The sequence below is a fragment of the Phycodurus eques genome, chromosome 6 (genome assembly GCF_024500275.1).
Source record: "Phycodurus eques isolate BA_2022a chromosome 6, UOR_Pequ_1.1, whole genome shotgun sequence".
Classification (NCBI taxonomy): domain Eukaryota; kingdom Metazoa; phylum Chordata; class Actinopteri; order Syngnathiformes; family Syngnathidae; genus Phycodurus; species Phycodurus eques.
In genome coordinates, this window is record NC_084530.1 from 13,525,262 (window position 1) to 13,537,796 (window position 12,535).

A 12,535-nucleotide genomic window follows, 5' to 3' on the forward strand; every position below is an offset into this window, starting at 1 on the left:
CGATGTTCTTTAGTTCTCTGTCAAATGCTTAACAGTTTGACTGCATATAATAAATCCATTTTGTTTGTTGTAAATTGTGAACGTATGGACCATTTGACAAATAAGGTACTCCACCGTAAGTATATCAAAGATCCTCATTGTTTAAAAGTTAATGTTAACGCTATACGCCTTTGAAATTGGTTTGGAGACACGTGTCCAGCAATGAGTAGGGATTGGCATAATAATCAATTCGTCACTCGATACCAAATCTGCCGCTTGGGAGGAATTAATTGTTGCATAGTCACGTCTTGAGGGGGAGAACGTGTAAGGGCCGCACAGGAAGGCCGAGGTTCAACCCCAAAGTCTTCGATCGCAATACTGAAGGACAGAAGAGCAGTCATTACATCATAACCGTGAGGTTTTATTGTCTTCCACTATCAGGTTCCAATAGAAAATACGTCAACACATTGCATCCCCATGCAGACACAATACAACCCTAATGAGTGTGAGGTTCACAATATCCAAAAAGAAAGTGACTTCAGGTCATGTCAGTGTCACACACACACACACACACATGCGTGAGGCGCGCGCACACTGCAGCACTGAGGTGGCGCTCCAGCTCATTGGATTCGACCGTTAGATGACATTGTCGAACATGTGCATGGACTGCATGATGTTCTCATCCTAGAAGGGAGCCACAGGTTACGCTCTTAATGTCGTTCGTTCATTGCTGGAAATGTTTCTTTCCAAACGATATACACCTTTTGGCACGTCTCCAAGAACTCCTCGATGGTGACGACGCCGTCATTGTTCGTGTCCATTTTCTACAAGGTGACACACCAGTGTTACAGCAGTTTTATCAGAACTGGACAACATGTTGTCATTAAAATACTTCTTTTATCGACAGGATGATATTTCGACTTAAGAAAGAATCAATCATCCATTTTGCACACCAAACCCCTTTCTTTCTGAATTATGTCCATATTCTATAATGCTTGCTCTCATTAAGGGCACAGGTGAGCTGGAGCCTATCCCAGCTGGCTTTGGGCGAGAGGCGAGGTACACCAACCGACCGCAAAGCACATATACCGGCGGTGTCAAACTTATTTTTGTCACGGGCCGCATTGTAGTGAGGGTTTCCCTCCCTTTATGACTGAAACCATAAGAATATTCATTCACCACAACAACAAACGCTTACAAATCCCTCAGTTATTTATAATCAATCAGAAATGTTGGTACAGATTTTAGCAATAAGAATGTAGCGCTATTTTATTTTTAGATGAACAACATAAAACAGATAGCTGCAACTCACAGGTGAGTTATTTTTAGAACAGGCCTGCAGGTTGCCTATATGCTCCTTGGGGGCTGACTGGTGCTCACAGGCACGATGTTGCTGACCTTTGCTGTAGACGTACATCAGCCACACTCACATGCATACCTATGGACAATTTAGACTTGCAGTGTGAGCCATGGCACATATTTCACATGAGAACAATGTCACAAAAAGTATAGTTGCAAAAAGGATGATGATTTCATCTGACTTTACGCAAAAATGTACTTACTCGGTATGAAACCTGGGCCTGTTTAGTTGATAACGACGCTATTATTCTGTTGTATGACTGGCAACAGGTGGAAGAAGAGAATTTAATTGTTCTGTCCGTCACTCTACGTCGCTGGCATAGCTAGATTAACAATGATACATTATTTATTAGTTGTTTTTGAATGAACTAATATGCATGTTTTTGGGACTGTGGGAGGAAGCCAGAGTAAACCGAGAAAACCCACGCAAGCACAGGGACAACATGCAAACACGGGATTCGAACCCAGAACTCTGAGGCCGACGTGCTAACCACTAGGCTAATAGTTCTTTTTTTTTTTTTTTTTTGACCAACCTGGAAGAAGCGTTCCACGTGGTCCTTGGGAGCACTGTCCCTCATGCAGGGGTACGTATACTTGCCCATCATGTCATAAATTGAGTGCATAATGTCTGTCATCTCCTGACCAAAACAAGTTATCGCCAAAAGTTGTTAGCAAAACACTTTACAAAAAAAGACTCTTGTAGTGAAGGGTGCCGGCACCTCTCGAGTGATGCAGCCATCTTTGTTGAGGTCGTACAGGTTGAAGGCCCAGTTGAGTTTATCTGTGATGGAGCCTCTAAGGATGATGGACAGACTTAGGACGAAGTCCTCCAGCCAAGTTAAAAATAAAAAAAAATAAAAAAAGAGGGGGATGTAAAAGAGAGAAGTAAAGCCTAAATTGCTGTTACACTTTAAACTGAGTGGCCTCTATTGTTGTTTCTCTCTTAAACCAGTCTGTATAAAGAGCTACTTCCACACAAACTACCGGTAGATGTCTTGAAATGTTATGAAGTGTTGTACACGGAACATTTGACAACATTGTTTTACCTCAAAGCTGACAGATCCGCTGTTGTGAGTGTCGAAAGCCGCAAACAGGAAATGCGCGTACATACTTGCATCTGGAAAAGGAACCCTTAATATGAGCGTTAAGAAGATTTTGTAACTTTCTAGTCACACACGCAAGAGCTCGATACGACAGCGGTGCCTTGACTTACAACTTGAATTTGCTCCCTGACCAAGCTCGCAGCTCAACCTAATCGTGTAACAGATCAATATTCTCCATTGAAATGAACTGAATGGGAATAATCTGTTTCAGCTCCCACCGAAACACCTTCATTTTTTTGACTCTATTGTATAATAACATCATGAAAGAGAATGTAAAGAATTAAACTGGCTTGCAGAAAGTGGAATTACTGTACAACAACAACTGTGTGTTGCCTAGCGAGTCATGTCAGGAACTTGGCGTGTTAGCCACATCATAAATGAGATAAGAAAAAAGGAAGTTCAAATGTTTATGTGACGTCTGTAAAATTGTTCATTTGAATAAAAGAATAACCCTAACCCTTATTTATAGTTAAGTACTTCAATTATAATTCACCAAGGACTTCATGAAATAAATGTTACATTGACGTAAAATGGATTATTTTCCATTTTATGATGAACAAAAACAAAATCAATCAAACAATTATTTAATTACATAAATGAATACAAATATCGATTTTTAAACACATTTTTAAGACACCCGTGAGTTTCCCCAAACTCCCACATTGGTTTTGAATTCAAGTAAAAGCTGTAAGCTATTCTGTACAGAATGATTCATGTTTGTTACAACAAATAAAGGTTGGTTGGTTTCTTTCTCACTGGTTGTTGAATTTGGCGTTGAGCTGAAAAAGATTGGAAAACCCCACGTATAAAAGCAAAAAATGTCATCCCACTCATGCAGAATGTACAAATTCCCACGCTAAAAATGACAACGGACGAGCACTTTTTTTTTTTTTTTTTTTGCATACTTCGGTGGTGTGTTTTTGCGGCGCTTGTCTGGTTCTTTTCTTTGCACATCTTTGTAATTACCGTCTTCAGATTTGGAGCACGGGGAAGAGCAGAGACTGTAACTGACCTCCCTGAGGGAAGAATTGAGAGTAGATGGTTTTAAATGTCTCCTCATTCACAGCACCACTGGGACACTCCTGAAATTAGAAGATATCGTATAAAGACCCCCCTCGCTCTCTCACACATGAATGTGGTTACAGGCGAGAGCAAATGGTGCCAACGGGGACTCACGTTTTTGAAGCCTCTGTAGAGGATCTGCAGCTCTTTCTTACTGAAGCCGGTCCGCCCCACGAGACGTTCGAGGCCCTCGGGTCGGTAACGCACCGCCGACAGCTCGGCCTCATCGCTCACGCTATCTGCACGAGCGCGGTGGCACAAAAACACGCCGTTGCAGCAGAAAAAGGGCATCACGTGACTAACAGCACACGGAGGGACACTTGCTTTGATTGATGGATGGGCTGGCGCCAGAATGGTAGCAGGGCAGCAATTTGAGGAAGCGCTGCTTGATGGTCCGTTCGGTGGCTTGATTTGGTGGATTACCTGAATAGAATTGAATAGAAGAGCGCAGTGTTTCCTAACCTTTATTGGGCCGAAGCGCACATTTTACATCAGAAAAATCTCACGGCACACCACCACCAAACAGAAATGTCACAAAAAGGAGATCCTGTTGATACAGTATAACGAAAGGATGATCATTTTGTCTGAATTTGATCACAAAATGTACTTACTCAATGTAAAATCTGGGCATTTGAACACCAATCCGTCACATCAATTCCCTTCTTTTGAAAATAAATGAGGCGGCACGGTGGCCGACTGGTTAGAGCGTCAGCCTCGCAGTTCTGAGGACCCGGGTTCAATCCCCGGCCCCGCCTGTGTGGAGTTTGCATGTTCTCCCCGTGCCCGCGTGGGTTTTCTCCGGGCACTCCGGTTTCCTCCCTCTTCCCCAAAACATGCATTCATTGGAGACTCTAAATTGCCCGTAGGCGTGACTGTGAGTGCGAATGGTTGTTTGTTCGTATGTGCCCTGCGATTGGCTGGCAACCAGTTCAGGGTGTACCCCGCCTCCTGCCCGATGACAGCTGGGATAGGCTCCAGCACGCCCGCGACCCTACTGAGGAGAAGCGGCTCAGAAAATGGATGGATGGATGGATGGATGAAATAAATGAACAGGAGCAAAGGTGACCATGCATTGATGAATCCTGCCAGCAGGCGGCAGTGTTGCTCAACAAACCAAACCGTGGCCAGTTCAGCACAGTGCTGCTGCACTCTGCAAGACAAAACATGTTGTGTGTTCAACTTCTGAGGACGACTGATGACACATCTCCTCTCCCACTCGCACCCGCGGCCAACCTGTGTGGGTGACATGTTTCATTTCGGGGGAGAGCCCGCATCACTAGCAGTCAAAGTGAAGAAGACGACCACGAGAACATCGTCAGTGGGAAACTCAACGTTCAAACAAAATACATCATGCTCACCAGAGATGCTGAAATGTAGTCATGGGTCCAGAACAGCAGATCACAACAGAAGTCGAAATTGGCTGCGACAAGTTTTGCTCTGACCAACCAAACCGGGGGACGGACGGCTCGAGACACCTCTCAAACCGCTGGGATCAACGCGCCGGTACCCACATTTACATGAGCACAAAAAACATCCATCCAGCCATCCATCTTGGAGGCCTCATATTCTGTTCAGGGTCACGTGGGGGAGAACATGAATCATTGCTGCCACGTTGTAGTCCAATCGCCAGCGATGCTGACAGAACCAAAGATGTGCAGGTGAGTAACTGATGCAGATCAACAACAGAAATCCACAATGAGTGAACCGCGATATAGCGATGGATTACTATACAAGCTTTTACGAGCATGTTACTCGCTGATTGCACACGTGTTTGCTGCTGTTATTCATCGAGAGGTTCATGTGGTGATGATGTTTGCCGATGAGATGTCAATCAAGCATTCATATACGGCAGCTGCAGTCGGGTGGAAAAGCAAATGAAAAAGGACAGCACGCTTCATCGCGCATGGGAGGACAAAATGATGCAATCTTTTTTCTTATTTTCCCCGCTTGCCTGAGAGCGCATTTAACCAGAGAGAGAAGAAAAACAGTTTCCCTGCTGATGTCATTCTTTCTACTGGTAGCTATTTTTAGAAGAGAAGATTGATCACACTGGAATGTGATGAGATTAAAACACACGCGCGCACACAGCACACGCACACGCACGCGTATTGAACCAGTGCAGGGCTGCAAGAGCTCATGTGTCTGACGGTGCATGTCGAGGCCGGACACGTTTACCAATGCAAGCACATTTAAGCATGTTCACGTCCACAAAGTGGTTAAATGTGCTTCCAAAACACGTCCCTCCGAGATTGGACCTGTGAACGCCCTCGGGGTGACTTTGATTGTTTCAGTCAATATCATTGGATGCGGCCCACTGAGGGAGATCAATAGACTCTCCTCTGCTGCTGCGACGGACACAATTCAAAGACCCTCATCCACTCTTTTACCAGCAAACGGGAATAAAAAGACGGCGTTGGAAGATGTAGACTTGGCGGAGAAATTCAAATGGGAGCTGACGCTCAGTGCGTCTATCGAGAGTGTGAGCCTTGTTTTTGTCATAAATTCTGCAGATGGGAATACAAGCACTAAGACATGAAACCCAAGAGCTTCGTGTTTATGTTGTCTTGTCTTGAGGGTTAATGGACTAAACTTCCTTCACAACACAAAAACCCCCCCAAAAAAAGGACTTTTGACAAGGGACTCCAACCTCTGCAAAGCAACATTTCTCTAAACTATTTGCGGGGCTTGTGGTCAGCACTTTTGCCTCACAGTTCTGAGTTTCTGGGTTTGAACCTCTAAACACCTTGCTGCGTGTAGTTTGTATGTTTTCGCTCCGGCAGGGTTGCCAGTTTGCGGTAGTTGTTACTTTGTAGACAAAGTTTCCCAACTTTTATTGAGCCAAGGCACATATTTTACATTACATCATTGTATACTGAAATAATGATGAGCTCGTCTCCATTTAGTTAATCATTTTTGGACCAATTAAGTGAAATTGAATCATTGCCTCCCCTTAATACCTCAGTGACAGGGAGTCAAATCAACAATCTTTCACTCGCAAGAGGGATCCAAGAGTCTATAAGCAGCCGTCGACGTGAAAGTTAAGAAAGCATCCCTCAAAAGAGGAGAGGTCATAACAAACATAAGGAGAAATAGTGACAGATGTTGAAATAAGTAACAGGCCGATTTTCCCGTTGACTTTCCTCTGGCCAGCTAAATGAATTATGGCTTAAAGTAATCCTCACAGGAATTCAACTCACATTCTGGATGACCACAAACCACACATGCGCACGCACGCACACACACACACACACATTGGCGCAAACTAGTACATCTTCCGATGAGCCCACTTTTTCAAGGTGCTTCACACAAAGTGGAACAATGAGTGACACCGACACATGTGGAGTCTAGACAGGAAAGTGATCAGTCAGCAAAGTCAGTCATCTCTAATGCATGAACTATGTGTCCAATTGGCTAGTTTGCTTCTCATCAACTTTGGTGGCTGCTCGTCTAAATACTCCAATAGACACAATTGTACACTAAACATATTGCAGTAGTGCCATGAAGATCCAGTGAACTCGAAGTGGCGCAATTTGGAGTTGAACTAGAATTTTGGTGAAACGTATGTACGTTGTATTTTTGGAGTGTGACCTTTGAACTATCCTGTCATGTGAACCGTCCCTTTTTTGTTCCCAGTCCTGTTGCCTCAGCCAATACATCGAGCTTTTTTGTGAACAAAAGATTTGGATATTCTTTTCTAACTGGCATCTGAGTCCATGTATACTTTATGTGATGACATCATGACAAGAAGGAGCCCTGAGTAAAAATGTGAAGTTAGTATGTTAGCCATATGTCACTTGTTCACAGAAAAAGATCAGTGGTTGATTTCATTATAAACTTGAGTTGCAGGTAAAAAAAAAAAAAAAAAAGATGAATTGGCTCTAAAGTATTCAAATTGGACTAGTTAATTTCTGCATATACTTGTATGACAGTAACGTTTCTTAAAATATTGTCTGTAGAGTTAGCAAAGGTTTTATGATGCCAACTGTTTGGACACTGAAACTAATTATTCCAAATGGATGGAATAAGATTCGCACTGATGATCCATCCATCCATGCATCCATTTTCTTCCGCTTATCCGGGGTCAGTAAAGCAAGGAAGCCCAGACGTCCCTCTCCCCAGCCCCTTCGTCCACCCTTTTCCGACTGAGGACCACGGCCTCAGAACTGCAGATGCTGATTTTCATCCCAACCACTTCACGCTCAGCAAGAGTTGAAGATTGGGGCTCGAACCACATCATCCGCAAAAAATCCACCGTTTCACGGCCAGGAAAAGAACCGCATTGCTCCTCCTGAATGGGAGATTCGACTTTCCGGTCGGTTCCTCCCAGTGTGACCCGAATAAACCCTGCCGGGGAGGCTGAGGGGTGCGATCCCCTGTTGTTGGAGCATACCCTCTGGTCTCAATCTGAACTTTCCTATTGGCCAGTCAAAAGAAACGCACGAGAGGATTTTTAAATGATCACTGTTAATATCCATCCATTTTATGGAGTCTATGCCAGGTGACTTTGGGCAAGAGGAGGGGTACACCCTGGACTGTTTGCCCGGAATCCATTCATCCATCTAAACATTCTCTGAACCGCTTATCCTTACGGGGGTCGCGGGTTTGCTGGTGCACTGCAATCCCATTACGGTGATGATGAGTATTATTATCATCATTATCATTATTCATATTATTATTGTGCGTTAGTGTATTGCCAGGGTTTCTGTCATCGGTCCATAGAAAGGGCCATTTGTGTGTCTCGTGGAGTGAGGATGCACCTGTTCACTGTTTGGTTCAGCTTCTGTCTAATGGCTACCAGACCAGCAGCAGAAACAGACAAACAGGAAACAAAACCTTCATATTAATAGCCTGTAAACCAGTCAGTTGCGCATGCTTCTATTCAAAGATTTAGTATGAGAGCAGGCACTTGGTTATTTTTGGTGACAAAGTCTATTTTGGGATGATGTAAGAGGAATGATTCAGTGTGCTTGTCTTTGCAAGTATGTAAAAAAAGTCGAGGGGTTGAGGGTGAGAGAAGAGCATCTCATTGATCTAATTACACTGCAAATACATTCAGGACGATCACAGGAGATGACAAAAGACGCTGGAGGCTTTTAGCTGGTTTCTTGTGTGCTCCTTCCGCATTACTCTATGCTTCTCGCTGCGTGATCTCTTATTTATGTATTTCAAAACAAACAAGAAATGTACCAAACTTCCATTCATCCGTTTTTTTATCGCACTTTCACCAAATTAGGGTCATCATGGGTCACTTACTCTGGGCGAGAGGCGGGGTACGCCTTAAACTAGAGTCACCTGCCAATTGCAGGGCACATATACAGACACACCGATGGACAATTTTAGGCTTTTAATGAACCTCACATACATGTTTGGGGAATGTGGGAGGAAGCCAGGGTACTCAGAGAAAACCCACACAATCACAACAGGCAAACTCCACACTGGGAGAACGCCGCCCGGAGTCGAACTCCAGACCTCAGAACTGTGAGACATTCTATGAAACTTTGACAGACATTACACCTCAAAGTTTTGATTGACACGGTTATACACTGTGCCCTCAAAAGTATGGACACACAAGAAAGAAAGAAAGTTTTTAATAACAGTTTATTCAATTGAAATTTTAACAAATCCATTCATCCTGTTTTCTGAACCGCTTAGCCACAGTAGGGTGGCGCGCGTGCTGGAGCCTATGCCGGCTATCTTCGGGTGAGAGGCGGGGTACACCCTGAACCGGTCGCCAGCCAATCACAGGGCACATATAAGCAAACAACCATTTGCACTCACACGCATGTTTTTGGGATGTGGGAGGAAACCGTAACACCCGGAGAAAGCCCACGCAGGCACGGGGAGAACATCCAAACTCCACACAGGCAAGGCCGGGATTTCAACCCCTGTCCTCTGAACTGTGAAGCAGGTGTGCTAACCAGTCGTCCACCGTGCCGCTCCCGAAGTTATCCAATTTCACATAATTGGTTTGAAAATGACTATTTATTTTCTTCATCTTATCTATGCCAGCGACGTATAGGGACAGGGAAAACCATTAAATGCTCTTCCACTCTATGGCAGAAGGTACATAATTGAGCTGTGTATCCACAGTATGTGACATTTTTGGTGATTTTCCGTTTGTAAAAGTTTCAAAAAAAGGTTCATTTCCACTTGTTAGTGTGTGAAACGGCACTGCATCACTTTTGAACAATGAGAAATAACAGACGGCAGCTATTTGTGTCACGTTTAGTAGAATAAATAGAGATAAATAAAAATGACACACACAAAAAAAAACTCCTTGTTTGTGCACTGCGTCTAGAGCGCGTGTATGTCTAAAACCTACTTGTTGCAGGGAGTGACTGATTGGAATAATTGTCTCATTAACGGGAGCAAACCGTGACTCTGAAGTGACATGTGGCAAGATGAGATCCACGTACCTGTGAGCGGGTCGTACGATCGGTCCAGTTCAGTGGACTCGGACAAACTGTGGTCCTCACTCCTGGATTTCATGTTTGTCCCCTCCCTTTACAGGACCCGAAGTACCGCTGGACCTGCACACAATCTGTGTGTGTTCATCTCCCAAACATCAGCGAGGCTGCAAAGTGCGGAGGAGCGCGATTATGTCGATTATCCCGCTCCCCCTCCCCCTGCCTCCTTCCTCGTCCAATCTCCAGCTGCTCCTCTCTCTGCACGAACTTTCAAAACGTACACCGTACTAACGTCCAACCACTGGAAGAGGACGAGGAGGGGGGAATTTACGCGCAGTTGTCCGGCAAAAAGACAAACTTGTTTCATTTACTCTATGAATAGCATCTTGACTTGTTACCTATTATACCAGGGGTGTCGAACTCAAAATTCATGGTGGGCCAAAATAAAAAATTGGGACAATGAGCCTGGACACCCTGCGGAGGAAACTCATTTGGGCCGCTTGTATCCGGGATCTTGTTCCTTCGGTCACGACCAACAGCTCGTGACCATAGGCGAGGGTAGGAACGTAGATCGGCCGGTAAATCGAGAGCTTCGCCTTTCGGCTTAGCTCTTTCTTTACCACAACGGACCGATACAAAGTCCGCATCACTGCAGACGCTGTACCGATCCGACTGTCGATCTCCCGTTCCATTCTTCCCGCACTCGTGAACAAGACCCCAAGATACTTGAACTCCTCCACTTGGGGCAGGATCTCATCCCCGACCTGGAGAGGGCACGCCAGCCTTTCCCAACTGAGGGAAAGGGCGACCACCACCCCAGTCTGCCAATCCAGAGGCACTGTCCCCGATGAGCACACGGTGTTGCAGAGGCGTGTCAACCAGCACAGCTCCACAACATCCACAACCTTTAGGAACAACCTTTCAAAATCATTTAGTCACAGAGACAGACACAGAGGACACACAAATGGCCTAAAATGTGAATAAAGTGAGAGCAGTGTCAGTAATTGGCAGTCCAGAGTCTTCAAGTTCGAGAGAAGTTCAACTAAATGAATGTAGAGCAGTTACTCTTAACAAACCTGGAGAAGAAAATAATGAGGGGAAACAGTAGACAGAGAACACAGTATTTGTATATGACCTGTGTCTTCGGACAGTTACAGTACATTGCTGAGTATTTGTTGTGCTTTTTTAGGGTGCAATGTAAATTGATAGCAGGAGACAAATACTGTACACGTGACAAATGAGTGAGCAAATGTGCTACATCGAAGATGCCAAAGACTTTTAAAAATATACCGTAAAGTAGCACCAAACGCCTTCAGGAGGATTGTTTGGTCTTGTGCACACAGAGATACAGTCCAGGACACACACAATGAAATGGAGGAGGGGCCATATCGAGGCAGCTCACCAGAAATAAAGTGGGCAATCTTTGCCTGGATGAAAATTTGACGAGAAGGCTGATATACTTAAATGCAACATTCCAAGTACTCAGCAGCATTAATGACTTGTCACGGTAAAAACATCTGGCTTGGTATGCACTTAAACACACATACATCCATTTTCTAACCCTCTTATCCTGATCAGGATTGAGGGTTAGCTTGGCGAAAGGCAGACCACACCTTGAACTGGTCACTGGTATACCACAGGGCACGCAACCATTCACACTTGCATTCTACTGGGAACTGAATGCATGCTGCCTGCATAGACGTCAGGGCAGTGAACCACTACACTAGCAGTGACCATAATCACACAGCATACAAAGTAGAAATAATATCATCAATTCCTGTACAATACCAACATCTGTACAATACACACTTTGCCTGGATATTCAATTGAAATATACACTAAATATGAAGGTTAGGTTTCAGACCACCACCGCAATAGGTGAAATTCACAAAGTAGCAACCATATTTTTCAATTATTTAAATATATTTTAAAGCTCAATGAACTCCCCACTCTCATTAAAAACCTTCCCCGCAATCCTATTAACCGCTACCATACTCAAATAAACACTTTCTATACTCTTGAACACCATTTAGACTAAAGGTATTGCACAGTAGTACTGTGCACTTAACACTATGTACATTTTATTCCTTGTAATACGTGTTTTAAAGGTCCCATATTTTGGCTACTTAGAGCTCCATAGAGTGACTCTCTAACATGGACTTTGTATAAAAGTGTCAATTTCAATGAAAAAAAACACCTTGGTTTTGTCATTTGCGTGTCCAGAAAAGATCCCTCGGACAGCTACTTCTGTTTGACCCAGTTTTGCATCAGCTTTGTCCATATTTGGCCAAGACTGCCCACTTTGCTCTTAGTTGCCGCCATGTAGAAGACGCACTTGTGAGAGCACACGTGTTTGTTGTTGACAGCGCTGGCTCGGGAGCGGACAGGTAGGCGGAGATCTTCGCTAGTGACAAAGATAAGCTCGAGAAATTCGAATGACCTGATTTCAGGCCTCTCGCCAGGAAAACCTCTGGAACACAGGAACGCATGGACAATTTGAATTCATATTTCACATTCCACAAAATCCAGGACTTTTAATGAATTGTTTTGTTTTTTACAGTTTTGTTTTAGGCTAGCGTTTATTTTTTCCACAAAAAAAACATTGCACTCAAAATTCCGCTATAT

General features: G+C 44.1%; 1 protein-coding gene across 2 annotated transcripts; it reads right to left on the reverse strand.

Annotated features, from left to right (window-relative positions):
* Positions 1-328: 328 nt before the first annotated feature.
* Positions 329-10,132, reverse strand: LOC133403898 (Kv channel-interacting protein 2-like). Of its 2 annotated transcripts, XM_061679292.1 has the most exons (9): positions 9,920-10,132; positions 3,828-3,926; positions 3,618-3,742; positions 3,454-3,523; positions 2,385-2,455; positions 2,058-2,165; positions 1,872-1,976; positions 741-803; positions 329-663 (listed from the first exon to the last, which is right to left on the reverse strand). In XM_061679292.1, the coding sequence occupies exons 1-9, from the start codon at positions 9,990-9,992 to the stop codon at positions 616-618; spliced, it is 762 nt and encodes a 253-aa protein (XP_061535276.1). In that variant the 5' UTR covers positions 9,993-10,132; the 3' UTR covers positions 329-615. The 2 variants fall into 2 exon arrangements, with proteins under 2 accessions (XP_061535276.1, XP_061535275.1); XM_061679291.1 differs by having other exon boundaries at positions 329-803.
* Positions 10,133-12,535: the final 2,403 nt, after the last annotated feature.